The 20,736-nt window shown below is 36.4% G+C and overlaps 1 protein-coding gene and 1 pseudogene across 1 annotated transcript in view; one reads left to right on the forward strand and one right to left on the reverse strand.

Annotated features, from left to right (window-relative positions):
• LOC121492949 (glutamyl aminopeptidase) overlaps positions 1 to 20,736 on the forward strand; it is an 85,312-nt gene that overhangs the window by 17,606 nt on the left and 46,970 nt on the right. The window contains exons 4-8 of the mRNA XM_041758296.1: positions 11,515 to 11,635; positions 14,586 to 14,740; positions 15,190 to 15,303; positions 18,186 to 18,320; positions 20,118 to 20,183. Coding sequence (XP_041614230.1) covers positions 11,515 to 11,635; positions 14,586 to 14,740; positions 15,190 to 15,303; positions 18,186 to 18,320; positions 20,118 to 20,183 — 591 coding nt within the window. The remainder of the gene's footprint in view (positions 1 to 11,514; positions 11,636 to 14,585; positions 14,741 to 15,189; positions 15,304 to 18,185; positions 18,321 to 20,117; positions 20,184 to 20,736) is intronic.
• On the reverse strand, positions 7,685 to 10,048 carry LOC121492950 (annotated as a pseudogene).

Genomic DNA, 20,736 nt, shown 5'->3' on the forward strand with positions numbered 1-20,736 from the left:
AAAAATATTTTATTTATGGGACACCTGAGTGGCTCAATGATTGAGCATCTGCCTTCGGCTCAGGGCATGATCCCAGGGTCTGAGGATCGAGTACCATATTGGGCTCCCTGTGACTTCTCCCTCTGTCTATGTCTCTGCCTCTCTCTCTGTGTCTCTCATAAATAAGTAAATAAAACCTTAGAAAAATATATTTTATTTATTTATTTGTGAGAGAGAATGAGAGAGAGAGCATGAATAAGGGGAGGGGCAGAAGGGAGAGAGAGGGAGAAGTAGGCTCCCTGCCTAGTGGGAGATCCACCTCAGGGCTCCATCCCAGAACCCTGACATCATCACCTGAGCCCAAGGCAGACGCTTAACTGACTGAGCCACCCTCATACCCCCAAAAGACCATTCTTAGCCACTTTGCTTCTGACAGTATTATTCTGGTACATTAATCATTTGCTACTCATAGTCAGATTATATTGTACAATCAAGAATCAACAGCACCCGGATTAAGCTCTCTTGGGTATGTTTGCCATTCTGGCAATAGATTCTTTATATAAGTAAACATGGAATCCAGACCTATGTTCTTCTTGTTTACTGGAGATTACATAGCAGATATTAGTAGTTGAACCATTCATTATGCTTAAAATGTCCTTGTTGCTCTTGAGAAAAAATTAGATTGAAGGACTCATCCCAAAAATTATTAGGAAGAAAGGTAACCAAGTTTGGAAGGTAGTTGAAGAGACTTTTAAGTTTAATTCTGTATATTTTCTTTTTCAAATACTATTTGCATTACATTTTGATTCGGTCCTGAAAAAACAGAATAACTTGAAGAATTACTCCAAGTAATTTGGCAACAATTAGGGCCAGCCATTGGTGGAAAAACTTTATAACTCTGTTGGTAAGAAATCACCTGAGGCCTTTTTCAGGTTTAGTTGATTGTTTAAGGGTTTTAAAGTAAATCAAATCTTTAGGTATTTATCCAAATAAAATGAAAACACTAACTTGAAAAGATATATGCACCCCTATGTTCATTGCAGCATTATTTACAATGACCAAGATGTGAAAACAACTTAAATGTCCATTGATGGATAGGTGGATAAATACACACACCTATATACACACAGAGGAATATTATCCATCCATTAAAGAATAAAATCTTGACATTTGTAACAACATAGGTGATCTTAAGAGCATTGTGCTAAGTGAAATAAGACAGAGAAATACTGTAAGATTTCACTTACATGTGGAAACTTAAAAACAAACAAAACAAAAATAAAAATAAACCAAAAAAACAGGCTCATAGATTCAGTACATACTGGAGGTTGCCAGAAGCAGGGAGTGGAGGGTGAGTATAATAGGTCAGAAGATACAAACTTCCAGTTATCAAATAAACAAGTTGTGGGAGTAAAAAAATAAAATAAATGAAATCACTGAATTCTACTTTAGAAAAACAAAAATTAAAAAGATCTGACAAGTACAAAATGTAGAGACTCTATGACTTTCCAGTTAAGTGAATTAACTCCTAAATTATCAATAAAATGCACTTTTTAAAAATAGGAGTCAAGTTAGGGGATACAATGTCCTTGATAAATATGTCATTAACCTGATAGGTTAGTTCAGAGTTTTCCATTGAGCTATATTGTAGTCCATTTTCAAATCCAGGACATGGATTATGAATATATTTCTAAGTTTTAAAATTTAGAGGTTTAATACATTACTAGAAGTTTGGATGGAAAAAAGCAGGTAGAAAAAGGAAAATCACCCATATCTAATAGCTTTGTGAAGTATATTTGACCTATGACCTCAGTAACTTTGCCAGAATTTTTAGCTTTGCCCTAGTTTTCCAGAAACCAAATTCAGGACAAGTTAAGTGGAAAGGATGATCCTATTCCTGAGAAACAGTAAGTTCTAATTAGGACTTGAGTTTCTTTGGGCATTTGACCCCTGTCTTTTGTAAAGGAGGATATGCAGAAAGGAGGAGTTACCTTGCGGAGATTATTTCAACTCTAGTTAAATTCTCCTTGGCTTTCGTGATCAGAGGGAAGAAGTTGAGGGGGACTAACACAGTGCTGGTATTACCCATGGAATTAGGTTTATGCTATAACCATATTAATTGATTAATTCAGTTAAAGAGGTTATATTGTGCCTGCTTCCAAAAAGTTACTGGATGATTCCTGAATAGGTGCATTGGAATTATACCTTTGAATGAATCCTTCCTACTTGCCTATGTCTTCTTGCTTTTGGCTTTAGCCCATTATTTGTCTGTATTGGAAAGATTGGTTGAGGGCAGCAAATACATGTATTGTTGGGGTTTTTAAAAATAAACTTTATTTTTTAGAGCAGTTTTAGACTTTATGCCATGGATTTTAATTTATGCATTCCCCTACATAGAAATAGTCTTATTAGAAATAAGTTTCATTGTTTTAATACTCAGATATGTTCTTAAACTTCTTATTTTGAAATAATTTTAGATTTACAGGGATTACAAAGATACAACAAAGTCCCTATGTGACATTCACTCAGTTTCTGCCAAAGTTAGCATCTTACAAAATTAGTTATCATACGTTCATCAAAACTAAGAAATTAGTATTTGTACAAAACTATTAACTAGGTTACAGACTTTATTTGAATTTCACCAGTTTTTTCACTACTGTACTTTTTCTGTTCCAGGACCCAATAGATACTACCACATTGTATTTAGTCATGATATCTCCTCAATTTTGTCCAGTCTGTGTCATTTTCTCAGTCTTTCCTTGTTTTTAATGATATGGATACTTTGGAAGAGTACTGGTCGGATATTTTGTACCATATCCTTCGATTTGAGTTTGTCTGATGTTTTCTCATGATTAGAGTGGGGTTTTGGATTTGGAAGAAAAATACCATAGAGATAAGGTACCCCTCTCATTAGATCATATCAGGGTATATGCTATCAACACAACATATTACTGGTGAGGCTAACGTTGATCACTTGGTTAAGGTGATGTCTGTTACGTTTCCATAGTATAAATTACTACAAGCCATTCCCAAAAAGAAAGGGATTAATCCCCACTTCCTGGAGGGAGGACTATCAGAGAATTTATGGAGATATATTTTACCCACCTCAGTGATGAATAAATATTTATAGGAAGAGATAACTAAATGTTATGTACTGGGGGGCAGCCCTGGTGGCACAGCGGTTTGGCGCTGCCTGCAGCCTGGGTTGTGATCCTGGAGACCCAGGATCAAGTCCCACATCGGGCTCCCTGCATGGAGCCTGCTTCTCCCTCTGCCTGTGTCTCTGCCTCTCTCTCTCTCTCTGTGTCTATGAATAAATAAAATCTTTAAAAAAAAAATAAATGTTATGTACTGGGGCACCTGCCTGGCTCAGTCGGTTAAGAGTCTGCCTTTGGCTCAGGTCATGATCCTGGGGTCCTGGGACCGACCCCCACATTGGGCTCCCTGCTCAGCAGAAAGTCTGCTTCTTCCTCTCCCTCTGCTGCTCCCTCTGCTTGTGAGCTCTCTCTCTCTGTCAAATAAATAAATAAAATATTAAAAAAAAAAAGCTTATGTACCTATTTGATTTCTCCTTAAAGCTTTGACCATTCATTGTCACATTGCTCAGTGTGCACAAGGAGGAGGCTAAACCCCGAAGGGAATGAAAGATGCTAAGAAAACTTCAGTTGAGACGTGAAACAGGTGGTCACCACTGTTCAGCATCACCCAAGTGTGTTTTCAGGTCTTGGCTGGTCATACCATCTCTTTCAATGCCAAACATAGCACCCTCTGTTACAGGGGCCTTGCAAAGGTCCTGGGTTCTATACAGGGGAGTGCCTACTTGGAACAGTTCAGATAAGACTATAAAATTTCAAGAGATGAACAGGTGCTAAATCTGCTAAACAATCAACAATGGAAAGGCAGGGTGTTACATATTTATAAAATGTAAATATTAGGGAAAGTGTTATTATGCCAGGACAAGAGGAGTACACAGATAAGCAATAGACTTACGTTCTTGGGACATTCCTGGGCAAATCTGGCTGATGTGGTTACCTTTATCAATAGAAAACACTTAACGGACAAGGACAATAGGACATGGATCCAGGGCACAGCTGATCTGCAGTGCTCTCAGGTGGCAGTGGGAAACTTGCAGGCACTGGCTTGGCTTCTGACCAGGGCGGTGGTGACAGTTGTGGCTGGCCTTCTGTTCAGGCTGATGCCTCTCTGTTCATAAGGTCATTCTATGTTCAGTGCCTTCACCTCAGACCCTAACGTGCTCTTCAAGAACCCCAACCCATCCACCTCACTATCCCTCTCTTGGTGCAGGCAAGTCTCATGTAGTTTTTTGAGGGAGAGCTGGATCTTCCTCTGTTCTCTTTCCAATCTATTGTTATAGTATAAATTCTGATGTTTGTTTTTTTCTTGGCCTTCTGCTTTTATTTCCAAAAGCCTTCTAGCTACCCTTTTGCAAATTGAAAGGTTTTGGCTTTCAGATGTATTGTGTGGGCATGAAAAGCCTATTTTGGCAGTCAAAAATGTTTTACTTTTTTTCCCCTCTGTGTTGTCCTACTGTCCCTGAGGGTTATGTAGCGATCACTCACATATAAGGAAATGCAGACAAAGAAAATCACAGAGGTTAATAATTCAATGTATTATCTGCAACGACACCAGTGTTCTCGATGGGACGCATAAAACTCTTACACGTCAAGCACTGCTTTATGACTAGTTTATTTAATGCTCCCAATTACTCCATGAGCTAAGGGCTCTTGTTATCTCAAATTTGCAGCTGGGAAAAGTCAGGTTCCACTCTTAGAGTAGAGAGAAGAGGCAGCATGATACAGTAAAAACCCAACATTGGACTGAAGACTATGTCATCATTTTTCTCATGTACACAATGAGGAAGTTTATTTTAAAAACCCTTCAAATTCTAAAATATGAAATAGGGATCTACAGTTCTTATCTAAAACCGGGGGGCTAGTTGTAAGTTAATATTCAGAAATTTTCACACTCGTACAGGTAATATGGTACCACTACTGCATATGTTTGAGTAACTGCAGCAGGATCTGGGGAAGTGCCTTACAATCAGTCATATTTCTGCAGCAATGTTTTTGTGGTGAGATAAAGATTATAAAAACACTACTATTTGTTCAGGTTGAACAAGACTGCCCAATTAGTTTGCTCTGAACATATAAAAAGCTTTTTTATTTTCAGAACTCTTTGGATTCTATAATTGTGCAAACTGGAATAGTGGAACTTATCAGTGAGGCGACATATTATATTCTAGTGTTGTCAATAGTGCCAGATTCATAGAATTAATGTGTAGAATGAGACAGTGCATGGAAAGGGCTTATCACATTACCTGGAAATTTTAAGCACTCAGTAGGTCTAATGATTAATCATAATGATGACACATAAAGGAAGCGGCAGTAACCAGGCAGGTTCTTAATTCTTGTTGACATAAGTTCCATCTCTCAATTTCCTGGAGACACTTGAATGAAAGGGACAATAGTAAGAACTATGAAAGCCTTCCCATATGATGAGAAAAGTAACAACAACAATGATAAAATAGATATATCACACCTCCTCAAAGAGTAATCAGCTGAATATACACATTGGAAAGCACAGACTTTACATCTGATACCAGATCCATAGATTCAGTACTTTGAGGTATGACTAATGGTATCCAACAGTGGTATATCTAGGTAATTTAATTACTTAAGGAACTTATTACCTCTAAAAACTAAATATATGAACGCAAATTAGGTTCTTGAAGGCTTACACACTTTATATTTTATATAAGATTATAAAGTTTAAATATAAACTTGATATTTGACCTTTAACAGAGTCCTGGCATAATAAAGGATATTTGACTCTTCTAGAAGGCAAGAAAGAAGAAAGAATATACATGCATATCCCCCTCCTAGCTCTGTGCTGTTTCAGTACTGCCAGTCATATGCTTAAAAAAGTCATCTCAGTGAAGCAAGCTTGTGAACTAGAAAGATGGCAATTATTACAAAGTGATGACAATTCAGGGGTAATTTCCTAACTTTGTCACAGACAGAAGCACTGTGGCTTAGCTGACGATGGAGGAAGGCTAGCCATCTTTGCTAAAGCCCACAGAAAGGAGAGGGAGGTGCAGATGGAATGTAAGCTGAAGATGAAGTTGGAGAGCAGGAAAGGCTGAGCAGAGGACAAGTGCAGGCAGCAGCAGAGAGAAGGATGTTTAAGTCACCAAATCCGAACATTGCAGATGATCTGCTATTAAATGGATAACACATAAAGGATCTTGAAGCTTCCAATAGCACACAATATTGGCATGATGGTAGAGTCTTTAACGTCAGAATGTATTTGTTACATATCATAGATAGGATACACTCTAGATAAACTTTGGATGATTATGTTACAAGATTAATGGCTAAATCTACATATTCTGTGATTGGTTTGCTTAGGCGATCAGAGCAATAGTCATAAAATATGACTGATGACAGATCACAGGTGATCTTCAGACTGGTCAGACTGTGAAGACAGAACATTATGCCGTGGTGTTGGTTTTCTCAGAAACAAAAGAGGAAGGGGCTACTTTCATTCTGATTCAATTTAGATTAACATCAATCCAACAAGAGAAATATGGAGAGTGAGGAAAACCAGATTATATTGTCTCAGAAGCATTCTGTGTGAAGGGAGTCAACCTACAAGTATGAGAGGGAAGATTGGGTACAAAGAGCAGAGTCTCTCCTCCTGGTTGTTCCACCTGGGGTTCCCACTGTTATCTGTTCTTCCTCTTTCTCCCTTTTTCTCAACCCTCTTTCATTCTTCAAACATCATGTGTGGAACAAAAGTAGTGTGTAGACAACAGTGGAATAAGTCAAGAGGAACTACCTTTCCTGAAGTTTTTAATGGTAGAGAACAGATATGGAAGAGATTCTGAGGGAGTTTTGAAAGTCTAATTCACAGCTGAAAAGTTCTGAGAATCTCAGTACAATATGGCATTCCTGTCTGAACATGATGGTTTTGATTTCATAGGGGGCAATTACCTTTGCTCTGTACAGTGGCCACCAGCTGGATCCTTAGTTTCACTTAACTTCTTGGAAAATGCATGGTTACTGTTCATAAAGAGAATGAGAACAGTAAGAAAATGTATCAACTATCCTGGTTACTGAAAAAAACAAAAACAAAACCAAGCCCAAGACAAATCTCAAAGAATGCTGGGATGGTTGTTGAGTGAGTTGTGTTGCCTTTGGAGATGAAGATGAACACATCTTTACTTTTGCAAATAAAGCAAGAATGTCAACTACCCAGGGGATGTGCGAACAGTGAGCCAGCTCTGGTAATTTCAGGGATGCTCTTTCAGTACTTGTCCTTTAAATTCTTGGATCTTTTTTCTGTTTTTCACATCTAAGAAAAGATGGCCTGCAATGTGTGCCTAAGAGAACACCAAAACTGGCAATACTTTTGGAATAATAAAGGAAGAAAGTAGGCATAATTTCTCTTTCTGTTTTCTGTTTTTAAAATGATGAGTCACCTGTTCCATTTGGGTAGATGGGCTTGAATTTACCAAATAACTGCATATTTTGCTTTACTTGAGGGTTTTGAATCAGGTCTTAATTTTAGCAAATATGCTTCATTTGAATTCCTCACAAACTTTTTTTTTAAAGTTTTATTTTTTTAGAGAAGTTTTAGGTTTACAATTAAATTGAAGGAAAGGTACAAAGATTTTACATAAACCCTTTTCCCCCACATATGCAGAGTCTCCCCCATTATCACGATCACTCCCTCAAATAGTACATTTTTTCTTTTTCCTTTTTCTTTTCTTTTTTTTTTAGGGTATAAAAATTTATTACAGGTACAGAATATGACCATTAACGAATGCAGACAGGCTAGGACACAATGATACTGGATGGAAGATGGCTAGCTCTTTGGGAAGTGAACAGGTTTGGGTGGCTCGGAGCCTCATGCCACATGGAATGGTCAGTCAGAGGGAGAGCGCATGCCAAACACTGCAGGAGATCAGAGCACCAGTGACTGCTCTGTGTGTCCAATGCCTTCCCCATCTGATCTGGGGCTTCAAAGGATGCCACACCCAGAAGCAAGCAACTGAAGCAGAGAGGATTCCTAAGGTGGCCCAGGCTTGTCTCTGAAGTCACGGCAACACCATTTTAAGCAATATGTTTAACTGGATGATTTCCACAAACTATACATGAAGTTTCTAACCATCACAATTCAGTGAAGTACAAAACATTAAGTTACAGGCTGTGGGAAGAGAAGGCAACACCAGTGGTGGCACCTTCCAGTCCTGGTTGGTCTAAGAGTAGGGGATGGGGAAGGTATCGTTTTAAACTGAGCCCCTCATTTCAATGTACAAAAGAATTACTCTGATCAATATTAAATTGTATTGAAAACAAAATGGACTAAGAAGCAACTACTACTCTATGTTGGGGTGGAAATGGGAGGAAAGAATGAGTCCTTCAAAGCAGGAGGGGAGACAGTGGGGAAAAGGTTCTGTGGCTGTGACCCCAGGTGGTCACTCACGCTGCTCCATTTTTACTTTGGGTGGTCTCAGGAAGGGCCGATTTTTCTTCTCTTTCTTCCCCTTTGTATTTGCTTGGGAGTTTCGCCAGCTGTCCACAAAGCCATCTCCACTTTCCTTGGAGTTTTTCTGCCACTCCCTTTCTCGTTTGGCTTTTTCTTGAGCTTCAATGTCTTCTTCCCTTTGTTGCTTCCTTTCGTGCATCTCTTTGGCTTCTCTCTCTTTCCTTTTAATTTCCAGCTCAGCAAAGAGTTTCATGGTCTGTTTATATACTGCTTGTTTGAACAGCTCAGGGTCATCCTCCTCCACATTTGTAGGTTTTCCTTCCTTCTTTAATTGCTTTTCTCTCTCTTTCACAGTGTGTTCCACGTATTCTTTTCCTGCCTGAATTACATCCAGGGCCCTCTTCTTTTGTTCCTGATCCAGTAGCAACTTGTAAGCTTTGTCCACAGCTTCAAAAGCCTTTTGTGCTCTGTCAGCATCATCTTGATTTTTGTCGGGGTGTACCTATACGGATAACTGTCGAAACCTCTTTTTTATTTCTTCATCTGTCACTTCAGGATCTATCTGAAGAACCTCAAATGGGTTCAAATTGAAGTAGGAAGAACCAAGACGGGTCAATCTTTCAATCTGATTTTTGGATGTTAGAACGGAATCTCTCTTCTCTATCTGTTTCACCTCACTGTAAAAGGTCATAAATGCTTCCTCGGTGCTCCCTCTGCCAGCCGACGCCCTGCTCTCTCCTGGAGCTGCCGTTTCCCTGGCCCAGCAACCACGTGACTCCTCTTTTTTCTTTTTCATTTTTTTCATTTTTTTTTTAAGCAAAAATGAACCTACATTGACACATCATAGTATTCAAAGTCCATAACTTACCTTTGGGATCACTCTTGGTGTTGTATGTTCTGTATCATCAAATGTTTGATGACATATAACTATCAGTATTATATCATACAGAGTATTTTCACTGACCTAAAAGTCTTCTGTGCTCCATTTATTCATATTTCCTTCTTCCTCTGCCTCCCAGCCCCTAGCAATTACTGATCTCTTTATTGTCTCCATAGGTTTTCCTCTTCCAAAATTAATATAGTTGGAATGAAACAGTATGAAGCCTTTTCATAATGGCTCTTTCAGTTAGTAATATGTATTTAAGGTTTCTCCCTGTCTTTTCATGGCTTTGTAGCTCATTTCTTTTTAGCAGTGTATAATATTCCATTGTCTAGATGGACCACAATTTATCCATTACCTGCTTCAGGACATCTTGGCTTCTCTCAAGCATTGGGAATTGCGAGTAAAACTGCTATAAATATCTATGTGCAGGTATTTGTTGTACGTGTTGTAAAGTCTTTTAGTTAAATACAAAGGAGCACAATTCTGGATCACATAGCAAGAGCATATTCAGTTTTGTAAGAAACTGCCAAATTGTTTTCCAAAGAGGCTATACCATTTTGCATTCCCACCAGCAGCATACGGGGAGTTCCTGTCACTCATGTCCTCAACTAGCATTTGGTGTTGTCTGTGTTCCTGATTTTGGCATTCGAGTAGGTGTGTAGTGGCATCTTATTGTTGTTTTAACTTGTATCTTCTTGATGACATCTGATGTGGAGCATCCTTTTGTATATGGATTTACCACCTCTGTATCTTCATTGATGAAGTGTTTGTTAAGGTCTTTGGCCCATATTTTAATCAGGTTGTTTTCTTCTTGTGGAGTTGTAAGAGTTCTTTGTGTATTTTGGCTAAGAGTCTAATAGTCCTTTATCAGGTGTGTCTCTTGCAAATTTTTTACCCCAGTCTTTGGCTTGTCTTCTCCTTCTCTTGACATTGTCTCCCACAAAGTAGAAGTTTTAAATGATGTCAATTATCAGTTATTTCTTTCATAGATCAAGCCTTGGGTTACATCTAAGAAGTCATCTTCATATCAAAGGACATCCAGGTTTTCTCCTATGTTATTTTCTAGGAGTTTTATAGCTTTACATTTTACATTTAGGTCTGATCCATCTTGAGTTCATTTTTGTGAAGTGTTTTGAGTCTGTATCTAAATTTATTTCTTTTTTGCATGTGGATGGATATTCAATTGTTCTAGCACCATTTGTTAAAAAGACTATCTGTTTCATTGTATTGCTTTTGCTTCTTTATCAAAAAACAATTGACTATATGTATTGGTCTATTTCTAGACCCTCCATTGTGTTGTATTGATCTATTTGTATATTCTTTTGCTAATACTGCACTGTCTTGATTAGTGTAGCTTTATAGTAAGTCTTTAAGTCAGGTAGTATTAGTCCTCCAACTTTGTTTTTATCCTTCAATATCATGTTAGCTATTCTGGGTCATATGTGTTGAAATTGGGGGATAAAAAGTCTATGCTTGGATTTGATTTATAAATCATGTCATAGGGACATGAAATAACATCTTAGAGACTTAGAGAATTGATGCTTCCCTCTCAGAATACTTTGAATCACTGTATTTTAGACTACTCTGAGAGCAAAATAGTTAAAATATTAAAAGGGAAATTTGGACAGTAATGGATAGAAGAGTACAAGTGGAAAAAATGTATCCAGGGGCTCTTTAGATGAGAAAAATCATATGATTCATTTCCTCAAAAACAAACTACTCAGAAGTAAGCAAGTAGGTAGGTAGGTAGGTAGGTAGGTAGGTAGATATCTATAGATAGATAGATAGATAGATAGATAGATAGATAGATAGATATTGATAGAAAGATAGGTAGACACAGATTTTAAGAATATATGTTATAAATAGAAAAAAGTAATGTTTTAAAAATACATTGGACAATATGCCAACCATTGTGTCTTACATTATTTTTAGTTACTGAAATCACTCAGAGAGTTATCAGTATTGTTTTCCTTTACACTTAAGTCTCAGAGATGTGAAGTGATTTGTCCAAAACCAGGATCCAAATAAGTCTTTACCTGACTCCAAAGCTCACCTTCTTTCCACTATGTTATATGTCATAGATTTTGTGTTCTTTCAAATAAAGAATAATTTTCATTAAATTTTTGTGTTTTGTTTAATAGCTCACTATATATGTCCAGCCACAGCAAAAGCACACAGCTGAATATGCTGCAAACATAACTAAGATCGCATTTGACTATTTTGAAGAATACTTTGCTATGGATTATGCTCTTCCTAAATTAGGTGAGATTCATTTTTTATCTTCTTATTTTTAGTAGTGTCTTTGCTTTTATTTAAGTTAAATCATTTCCTCAAATCTTAGTATTCTTAGTTAATAGTCTCCCCTTAGGCTTTTTATTATATGCCTAAAATATGTGTCTCATATTTATTAGATGCTGAAAGATGCACTTTGGATTCCTCCAAGAATAATGTCCATAGTTACTCTGTTCTTACCCGATAAATGCATAGACTTTTATTTCCAAATAAAGATTAAGGTATTTAAAGTGCAAAACTGTAGGTATTGATAATAATCAAGCCAGAAATAGCAACCTATATTAGTTGATTTCAAAATCATTACCATTCCAATAGCTTACATTGCCTCCCTACCATCAAGGAGGTGATAATTCATAGGGATAAGTGATGCTATCAGAGTCCTATGTGCTTCTAGTCTTTCCATTGTACAGGATTAACTCTAGATTCCCCAGCAGTTAAAATGAAATACTGATGCTCCTTCCATAAATATTTTTTTCTAATGGGGGGGGGCATGTCTTCTTTTTAAAATAAAAATAGGGCTATAATCAAGATGGTGCAGATATGATACTTCAACCAATAGCAGAGGTGCTTTATTAGTAAGCTTGAGTGGTATTAACAAAAACTGTAAATGAAACAATCATATAGATGTCTGCAGGGATAAAATGATGACAATAAGGAAACCGACCAACCCAAAACTGATTTCTCTATTTCTTTTTATGCTTCTCCTTTAATAAACTATTAGTGCAAAGTGACTGAGGCACCAAATTCTCTACATGAGAATGGCTGTGGCTCTGGGCAACTTTGTAGATGCTCCATTTTCTCTTCAAGGGCATCAGCTCCCAATTTTTAGAGAAAGAGACAAGAACAGAAACAACTTTTAATCAACATCAGAATAATATTTAATAAAATATTAAGCACATTATTTTAAAAGTCTCTTTTCTCTTTATTTCACTTGAAACACCTGGGAGAAAGTGGGCAGTGGAGCTCTTACAAATTTATATCTCTCTTCTCCTTTTCTCTTCCTCTTTCTCCCATATGCCTTCTTTATACTTTTAAATGTATTTTCAGTCCTTTCCGAGTTGACTCACTCTTAGACTTTCTGTACAATTGAAATCTGCATTTATTTCACTCCCCATTCATTAAATACACTAGAGTTAATTAATTATAATGTCAATACTCGCTAGAGAAGTGAGGTTACAAAAAAAGTCCTCTCATTCAAGGATTAGGTACAAATTACACTCCATGGCATTATAGAAAATAATGGCCCTTGGGGGGAATACTTTTCCACCCTTTAAATGGTATTCTTGTAACAAAACAACCAAGCCTATGAATGAAGATGACATAAAAAGGAAACTACTGCTGTAATCTTGACTTTTATTTAAAATATATCCATTTTTCATTCTCCTATAAAAAGCTTTTTTAAAAAATTTAAAAAATAATGATAAAAATAAAAAAGATTTTATTTAACTATTTGACAGAGAGAGAGAGAGTGAGTACAAGCAGAGGGAGCAGAAGGGAGAGAGGGAGAAACAGGCCCCTTGCTGAGCAGGGACAACTCCCCCAATACACACACCAGGGGCTTGACCCCAGGACCCTGGGATCATGATCTGAACCAAAGGCAGACAGTTAACCAACTGAGCCACCCAGGTGCCCCTATAAAAAGCTTTAAGAATCTTTATGTTAACCAGAAAGGACCTTTGCTTATATGTCAGATAAAAATTTAATTTATTTTTATTTTTGTGCCTCATTTAAATTATATATAATAACATGGGGTCCCTGCATGGCTCAGTTGGTTAAACATTCAGCTCATGATCTTATTCGGGTCTTGATAGCAGGGTTGTGAGTTCTAACCTCACGTTGGGCTCCATGCTGGGCATAAAGCCTACTGTAAAAAAATTGTATGTAATAACAAAGTAATTACTATTTTATTATAGTTCATTAGCTGAAGAATCTGTATTTTGTCCACTAATCAAGCTCAACATTTTCTGTTTGGGATTTAACATAGAACTGACAGATACTGCTTCTTCCTGTCAGATGTTGTATCGAAGATTATAGGCCCAAGCAAAAATAAGGAATAGAAATTCCTAAGGTGCTTGGGTGACTCAGTTGATTAAGCATCTCCCTTTGGCTCAGGTCATGATCCCAGGGTCCTAGAATCGAGTTCTGCATCGGGCTCCCTGCTGTGCAGGGAGTCTGCTTCTCCCTAACCCTCTCCCCCTCCCCCTGCTCATGATCTTTCTCTCAAATAAATAAATAAATAAATAAATAAATAAATAAATAAATAAAATATTTTTAAAGAAAAGAATAGAAATTCCTGGCAGAATCCAACATTTTAGGTCTGGAAGGTAATTTAGAAAGAATATATTATATTTTATGTTGATCCAACTTATTTAACACATGGAAATGGATGGAAACCTATTCAGTTATTACAATCTTAAGTTGTACAGACGTAGGGAAAAAGCAGAATTTCATATTCTCTAATATTCTGCATCCTTATATAGACATATATTCCTGTGTACTTGGAAGCTGTGTACTCCTAAGTCTTCATTTGAAAACTTCACTCCTTATTCCTCACAGCTTATCCTCGAAAATAGACTTTCTGTTACCTAAGTGAAAATCTTGAAAAAAAAAAAAGCTAACAAAAATGAAGTACAGAGAGAAATAAAAGCCATAAAATTATAGAGGACTGAAAAGAGCATTGCCATTAGTATCCTTGAAAACTAAAAGACACATTGATATCTGGAGTCAACAGGAAAAGTTCCATGGAAAGTTTGAATGCATGAAGGCTGAAAAGTTTGCACAAATAAATGATTGTCTTCTACTCCAAGAAATTATTTTTAGTCCTTTTAAAAAACATTCATCCAAAGAACTTAATTTAGTAAGAAATGTTATAAACAAATGCAAAGAAGTATTTCTCATGGGACCATTTCTTTTTCCTTAGATGAAATCGCTATTCCAGACTTTGGCACTGGGGCTATGGAGAACTGGGGACTCATCACTTACAGAGAAACAAACTTGCTTTATGACCCTCAGGAATCAGCCTCTTCAAACCAGCAGAGGGTGGCCAGTGTGGTTGCCCATGAACTTGTGCATCAGGTATAGAATCTTAGTATCAAATTAGCTTGTTTTTAAAAGTGGCTTAAGACCCATAGGAATTATGAAAATTAACAATAACTTAGCAAATAAAAAACAGCCAATCAGAAAATCCTGCTCAAAGTCTTTCTTAGTGATAGTAAACATGTTACCATACAAACCTGTTAAGACACATTGTTTTGCCTTTAGTAAATGCACAGGAGACCTCACTCTGACTTTAAATAGGCCCAGTAATACCTAAATAAAGGCAATAAACTAAAGAGAATTTAAGATCATTTAAAAATCAGGAGAAATTGAAAAAAACCAGGGAAATAAATGTTATTTAAGTACAATATCTTCCACTTCTGTGTCAAGTGGCAATATTTATATGGACAAATAAATGTATTGAAAATTTCTAGGTTTCTGTACCACAAGCATAAGAATTTAACTCTCTTTATTGCTTATCATTTCAGTGGTTTGGAAATATCGTGACCATGGAATGGTGGGAAGACTTGTGGCTAAATGAAGGATTTGCTTCCTTCTTTGAGTTCCTGGGAGTAAACCAAGCAGAAAAAGACTGGCAAATGGTGAGCCACAAAACACATAGCTCTAAATGTCTATTTGTCTCCTGCAAAGCACGGAAACCTTTATACCATGACAGTGTCCCTGAATCAGGGGCCTGGTCCGATGGTGAATTCGGAATTTTGTTGTCAGTATGGAGCGGAGTCAGTTCATTCTACTGACTTATACCTTGCTTAGGCCAATGCCCAGGCCTTGAAGGGCAACTGACCACCCCAATCTGAGGATGTCCTTGATAGAGTCACTCAATAACACATGTCAAGGCAGGAAAACAAATAGTGAGCTTAGACAACGAGGCTCTGTATTGAAGTGTATGTAGTGTTAATCCTTTGAAAAATCTAAGTCTAATTTTGCAAATGACTTACCTTATGCAGGTTGCTGAAATAGTGTGTAAAGAGAGAAGGGCATAAACTGGGTGTTACAGGGGATGTGACCTTGAGCAAGTGACATATCCTGAGTCAGTTCTCTGCTCTATGAAAGAAGAGAGTTGTTCTCTCCTTGTAAGCTTAAAAGCTCCTAAACAATACATCTAATTACCATTATCCTACCTCCTGTCCGTGAGGGGCCTGAAAAGAGGCACCTATGAACCCTAAAGATCTTTTTTTCTGAAAAGCTAAATCTGTTTTTATCAATACTTAAGTGATATAAGTACTCTTGCCTGGATTTATGAAAGAGTCAGTGTGTGTAGATGTATAAAAATAGAGAATTACAGGTTGTGTACTATAGGGACTACTGCCCTCTACTGGAAAAAATAAAAAGACAACCTTAAAGGCCTGAAGCCCTTGGTAGTTTCCATAACCTACTTTAAAGAGTGAGAAAGTTAATTTCCAACAATTCCTGCTTTAAGGTTTTCAACCATGAAACTATTGACATTTTGGACCAGATAATTTGAAAGTGGTTGACATTTGTGGGGGTTGTTCTGTGTATTTTAGGATACTTAGGAGCACCCTTGGCTTATATTACTAGATGCAGGTCACCTCCCCCCCACAAGTTGTAAAACCAAAAATGTGTCCCCATATTTCCAAGTGTCCCCTGGGGGACAAAATTTTCCCTAGTTGAGAATCACTCGTATATGTTGAAAATTGTTGATATTGTATTGTTGAAATTAAACTATAAATATGAAAAACTATAGTTTCCTTTATTTTCTATAAAGTAAACTGAGGCCTTTCTTATTGCAAGATATTGTAAGAAATTATAACATTTTAATATTGTTGTATTATGTATAATACATTTAACATTTTAATATTCCAATTTGGTACTTCAAAACACCAAATAAATTTCAGAAGAATTTTGTATGCAGGTTCTTTAGTTTTTTAAGATTTATTTATTTATTAGAGAGAGAGAGAGAGAGAGAGAGAGAGAATGAGTGGTGGGGTGGAGCAGAGCAAAAAGGAGAAAGAGAATCCCAAGCAACTCCCTGCTGAGTGCAGAGCCCAATGTGGGGCTCAATTCCATGACCCTGAGATCGTGACCTGAACTGAAATCCAGAGTTGGGTGCTTAACTAACTGACCTATCCAGGTGCCCCCTAGTATGCAGTTCTTAAATGAAATGTAATTACATGGTCCAACCCATCTATCCATCCATCCATCCATCCATCCATCCATTCTTTATCCATTCATTCAGTCTTCTGTGCTCAGTGAATACTACATAGGATACAAAATAGAATAAAACATATTTCTTGCCCTCAAGGAGTTCCCAACTAAGAGTTGGTGGATGGAGGGGAACAGACATAAATAAAGGTAAATTGTAGGAGAGCCTGGTAAGTAACACAACAGTGGAGCCTTATTTCACAGGTGAAAAAGCTGATGGCCAGAAATATAACTCTCCAATCTCATGCAGACAATTGTGTAATACAACCAAAACTAGAGTCAAATTTCCTGACACCGAGAACTGAATTCTTTCTACTTACTTAAGCCTTTCAGGTATACAGAATTTAAAATCCAAGTCAAAATTACCTTAATTGGCAGTCATCACTTGACAATAGTACCTTGCCTATTATAATGGGAATGACAAAATTGGAAAATCTGAAAGTAGTATGCTCTTCTTTGAGGAATATTTTTAATTAAGTAAGACTAATAAGACTTGATTTTTTTTAGTAGTGATTTAACAGAATGAGATTTCAGAATCTAATTGATAAAGAATCAAAATAATAATAGCAGTTAAAGTGTTAGGTTTCACTCTGCCAGGTACTATGCCAAATGCATATCATGCATTATCATTGAATTCTCTAATTCCAAAAAGCATATACGCCATTATTATCCTTATTTGATGGGTTAGGGAGCTTAAATTTACAAATCTAGAAAGTGGAAAAATTGAGCTATGAGCCATGAATGTCTGACTATAGGTCTAGACCTCTCAACCACTCTATTTTGCTGAAAAAACATAGGATTGGAATGAGAAGATGATCATTAGAGTTAAAGCAAAAACTAATATTTTCTTTAATTATGAATCATCCAAATTCTAATGATTCACCGACCAAAAAAAAATCCTAAACATCAATTTTTGATCAACATGCAGTCTCACTTAATTCTGTGAACAAATCTGTAAGGTGATATTATTCCCATTGCACAGATATGGATATAGGGCTTGAAGAGTTTGACACATGTCTGAAAGTCACATGAAGTAGCAGAAACAGAATTTACAGATGCTTGTGTCTTCATGGCCTGTCATATGGGGGTAAAATCAAAGGAAGTATAATAGAAGAAGGGCATGGAAACTGTATAGATCAATCAATGAAAAATATGATTAATTTGAATACCTAGTCCTTGTCTTAAGTAATTTGAGTCATTTATATTTATTCCCCCCCCCAGGGTTATATAAATGACATTCTGAAATATGAACTGGTATAAAGGAAGTGCTGTCTTTTTTTGGTTCCTCCTGTCATTTCAGAGAGACCAGATGTTACTTGAAGATGTATTACCTGTACAAGAAGATGATTCTTTGATATCTTCACACCCAATTGTTGTCACTGTGGCAACTCCTGCTGAAATAACATCTGTTTTTGATGGAATATCCTATAGCAAGGTAGGGAAAATATGACATTGTTGTGAACATCTTCCTGCTTAATGAGTTTCAGTAAATACTAAAAATGGAAAGACTGGTGAGACTATGCTAATGGACTTTAGGAAACAGTGTAGAGCTTATTCTGGGGGCTGAATATTCAATAGTTTGTACTTTTTAGTCAAACTGATCAATGCTGGTCATTGTCACAGGATTTTGAATCAGATTTTAAAAAATTTCTCCTTTCGCTTTTGTTTATAGCCTCTCTCATTCTACTGGAACATTTATACTTTAAGCTTCAAATTCAAAATTATTTTATTTGATTTTTTTAAAAGATAGCATATCTTTTTTTTTTTTTCTGCTATGTGGTGTTTGAGAAATGCCATATATGTGGATATCTTTCCTAATGGAATCTTTTAGAGAAGCCAGGAAGAATTTAAACCCAACTCAGTTTGAAGGAATGACTTTTATGCATTTTTATACAAGGTATAAAGATGACTTTATTAGCATGTAGTAGATGGGGGATTCTTGTCCATTAACATGTTTTGCAAAGCTACTATAAATCTACAGTGACCCATTTCTCCTACAGTGTTTCCTATAGCTCCCCTCCAAACGTATTCATGACTGCATGCAGTATAATTTAGTCATTTCCCTTTTGCTGCTCATGGTTTACCCACTATGGTAAATTGCTCAAAAGCCACTGCAAACAAATGCATTTTTTTATTCTGATAAAACAATATATTATAACTATTAAAATGAATACTAGATAAAATGGCTTGAGTGGAAAAAGCCTTCTATATATTACTATTTCAAAGTTATAGTGTCATAGTTTTGGCTTTCCCTGTCATTATTTCCATGGCATCTTTTTAGGATTCCTTTATTCATTTTTCTTTCACATCACCAATGATCCTTTTTTTTTCTGTTAAAATGGACATCTTAACATTTCTAATCTACTTATAGTATGTTCTAATATCTCATGTGGAGATATTTATATTTTATTAAACCAGTTTCTGAGTCCTGAATATTCTATGGATTTAAGACGTTATGTCAGAAATAAATGAATGTTCTAAGCCTTAAGTCTTCTACTAGGTACAAAAATAATTTATATTTAAATGACAGTAAAAATTGCTAACTTAAATGAGAAGATACATGTTTTCTGGCAAGTCACCTGAAAATTGATTTAAAAATGCATAAATAGTGAATTTTAGTATTAATCTTATAACATGTGCAGAGAAAGTAGAGAGCAGAGGTATTCATCAGATCCTTCAGACAAAATAAAACCAAATGAGATAAACTACTTTCGAAGATGATTGTATGCCTAAATGACACATCTAACTATATTAAACTATTTGACCAGATAACTCCTCAACTATCTATTTCCACTAAATGTAATCTTTTTAGAGTATTGAAATATATTTTAGAAGTAAGCAGAATTTTATCATGGAATTACTTTCCTTATATCTCCCCAAAAATAGTATTTTAAAAGTATTTCTAACCTTCTTCTTTCATTAGAAAAGCCCCATCTGCTGGTTCATTTGGTGAAGTGCAGTAATTATTTAAACCCCAAATCAATAAAATGATGGCCACTTTATCAATTTTTTCTCTTTACTCTTTAATTCCTTTAGAAGCAGATACAGGGGCTGTGCCAAATGGCATTTTTATCCTAAGACTGTAAAGCTAAAGCCAGGTAATTTAGTGGAGTCATCTAGAAGACATAATCTCACAAATATGATCATGAAATACTCTTCACAATAGTGATCACTAATGTGTGTTTCCTGCCTGTCCTTTACTAGTTCAATTTGTCATTCTTTTCCACCATAGGGAGTTTCCATTCTGAGGATGCTTGAAGACTGGATAACACCAGAGAAATTTCAGAAAGGATGCCAGGTATGATTTATTACTTTTTAATAGTATTAAACATAAGCTACACTGATATGCGGCTGATGAATGTCAATATGTGATTGATTAAGGACGGCTCCCTTTTTACTTTTTCTCTCCTTACTCAGGAATAGATTAAATACCAAAACAGAAAGAGGTGACTTCACGTCCAACTAAGTGCCTATACTGTATCTGTAATTACCATTTAACAGAAATCTCATGAAGAAGTTGAATGGCATCCTTAATTATTTTGGATACCATTTATATGTGTATTAGCTCACTCTGCTATAATAAATACAATCGACCAGGTCATTTAAACAATGGAAATTTATTTTCTCACAGTTCTGGGAACTGAGAAGTTTATGAGCAAGGAGCCACAGATTTGTGTCTTAAAGAGGGCTGTCTCCCTGGCTTGTAGATGGGTTGTCTCTTTGCTGTATCCTTGCATGGCAGAGCAAGAGAGAGAGCTCTCTGGTGCCTCTTATCAGATGGACATTGGTCCTGTCATGAGGGTCTGACCCTCCTGACTTCATCTAAACCTAAATACCTCCCAGAGGCCTCA

This window comes from Vulpes lagopus, chromosome 6, assembly GCF_018345385.1.
Source record: "Vulpes lagopus strain Blue_001 chromosome 6, ASM1834538v1, whole genome shotgun sequence".
Classification (NCBI taxonomy): domain Eukaryota; kingdom Metazoa; phylum Chordata; class Mammalia; order Carnivora; family Canidae; genus Vulpes; species Vulpes lagopus.